General features: G+C 67.5%; 1 protein-coding gene across 1 annotated transcript; it reads left to right on the top strand.

Moving 5' to 3' along the window:
• Positions 1–18: 18 nt before the first annotated feature.
• On the top strand, positions 19–2,243 carry EMIHUDRAFT_254634 (hypothetical protein; the record flags this gene model as incomplete). Its single annotated transcript, XM_005777766.1, has 2 exons — positions 19–681; positions 747–2,243. 2 exons carry the CDS (start codon positions 19–21, stop codon positions 2,241–2,243), a joined length of 2,160 nt encoding a protein of 719 aa, XP_005777823.1.
• Between the last annotated feature and the right edge of the window lie 209 nt (positions 2,244–2,452).

The raw sequence follows: 2,452 nt of genomic DNA, 5'->3' as shown, positions 1-2,452 counted from the left end.
AGGCCGTTCTCGCGTCGCATGGGCGGCGACGCGCTGCCGTACTCGCAGGGTCTCGGGCTGCTCGCCCTCACGCTGGCCGTCTACTATGCCCCTCCCCTCGAGCGGACGCCCCTCCACCAGACCCGGGTCGAGGTCCTCTTCTGGCCGCTCGCCTACGCGTTTGGCGCCTACATCCACCTCTGCCTGCCGACTTCGCCGCTCATCGCGGTCGGCATCGCTCCGGAGCGCCCCTTTGCCGCGGCGATGGTGGGCTTCGCCGCGCTTTTTGGTGCTGCGACGCAGCAGCGCCGGCGCCGCGAGCGCCTCAAATCGATGGCCGCCCGCATCGACCTCGACCAGGGCCTCGCGCTGACGCCCTCGGTGCGGGCCAGGGTGGCCACCTTGCGGATTCGCGACCTGCTCCAGCAGCGCGCGGGGCTGCTACACGGCCTCCTCGAACCCTTCTTGACTGGCACAAGGAGCGACCTCTGCGACGCGCTCGCCGAGGTGGCCAAGGGCGGGCCGGCCGACCTCGTCTCGCTCATCCACTCGACCGAGGTGGACCTCGGCGTGCTCATCCAGCACGGGCAGGAAGGGGTCGCCAAGATTCTGCGGCAGAGCGTGCAGATCATGGGCGTGACGGAGAAGGCGACGCTCATCGACGCGTTGCAGAGGCAGGAGTCCGACTTTAGGGCCAACGAGGTGCGACGCACCGCGCGCGTCGCCGCTTGTACTCGTCCTCCCACCCGCCCGGCTCGCCCGCGCAGGAGCTGCAAGATTGCGCGCTCGACGCGCTGCGCAGCACGCACGGCGCGGAGCTGCTGCGGCTCAAGAATCTGCTCGACTCCGGGGGCGACGTGTTTAGCCTCCACCGGCTCGTGTACCTGGACATGTCGGAGGAGAAGCGGAGGGTTGCGCTCGCGCACTTCCAGCGCGAGGCCGCGGTCTGGGCCCAGGCGCGCTTCATCAAGGGCATGCCCGCCGAATCGCTCTACCCAGAGCGTTCCTCGACGGGCAGAGACGCCGGCGCGGTGGCCGGCCTGCGCACTGCGCGCAAGCCAATCAAGATCCTCTCCGACATCGACGACACGCTCTTCTCGTCGGGCGGCCACTTCCCGGCGGGGTGTGACCGTCGCATTCCGCGGCACGAGTACTACCCGGGGCTGCTGCAGCTCTTTCGTGAGGTCGAGGCGGGCGCCACGGCAGCGGGAGCAACGCCCGACGCCGATATCAAGGCGAGCCATCGGACGCCGGAGAAGAAGGCAAAAGAGGGTCGTGCATCGGAGCAAGAGGTGACTTTGTGGGTCCGCGAGCGGTGCGCGGGGCAGACCAGGCATGAGGCGAGCGGATGGGAGGAGCGCGTGCTTCCCGCCGACTCGCCGCTCTCCTCGCTCGCGGCGAGGCTGCTCACCACAGGCGGCACCGCTCACGTCGCCTTTGCTCGGCCGCCCAGTGTTGGCGAGGCCTCGCCGATCGCTTTTCTCTCCGCAAGGCCGCACGCGTACAAGGACTACACGGAGGCTGCCTCATACCGCACCTTCAGGCTGCTCCACAGCCGCGGGCAGATCTCGTGCGTGCCCACCTTGCTCGCGGGCGAACTCCGCTCCTCGATGGGATCGATGCTGCTCGCCATCGGGGAGATGCTCTCGAGAGCCGCCAAGAGCACCCCCTCGGCAGCTTGGGCCAGCGTTGGCCACGCCAAGGCCAAGACGTTTGCCGAGTACACGCGTCTGTACCCTGAGTGCGACTACGTGCTGTTTGGAGATAACGGCCAAGGCGACCTCCTGTGCGCCGAGCTGCTGCACAAGAGGGCGAGCGACCCGGCGCTGGCGGGGGACGCCGCGTCTCCCATCTCGGCTCCACGCACTAGCTTCATGCAGCTCGTCAAGCCCGTGGAGCAGCAGCTCAGCGACCTCCCCGCGGGGACCGAGACAGGGGAGCGGCAGAAGCGCTGGCGGGACGCCCGCATCTGCTTTAACCACACCTACGCCGGCGCGGCGTGCGATGCGCAGCAGCACGGCCTCATCAGCATGGAGGGGCTGTCCCGTGTGGCTTCCACCGCTCGCAAGGACCTCGACCGGATGCAGATCGAATATCGCGACTCGTCGCAAGATTGGAGCAGACGAGTTGAGGAGCTGAATGCCGACCTGCGCAAGTGCAACGCCGTGCTGCCCTTCGAGCTGGCGGTGCCTGAGCTCAAGCCACGTGGCACAGCAAGTCTCGCGTCGGGGTCATCGACCGTGCATCTGGCACTGCACAGGTGATCAAAAGTTCGCACGCCGGCTCCAGTCGGCTGTCTTGTGCCGCACGCTTGCCTCGCAAAAGTGTCGCGTTCGCCCGGCCGAGATCTGTGGGATCGTGTGCGTGCAACGTCGTGATATGAGTACTTGGAGTACTTCAAATGACACGTCTAAGGCGACAAGTTATCCAAACACCTGCGCAAAGACCACCCAGAGTGGCGGCGCCCCCCCCC

This window comes from Emiliania huxleyi (genome assembly GCF_000372725.1).
Source record: "Emiliania huxleyi CCMP1516 unplaced genomic scaffold EMIHUscaffold_2566, whole genome shotgun sequence".
Lineage (NCBI taxonomy): Eukaryota > Haptophyta > Isochrysidales > Noelaerhabdaceae > Emiliania > Emiliania huxleyi.
Note: the sequence above shows the minus strand (reverse complement) of the source record. Positions and strands in the feature narration are given on the sequence as shown.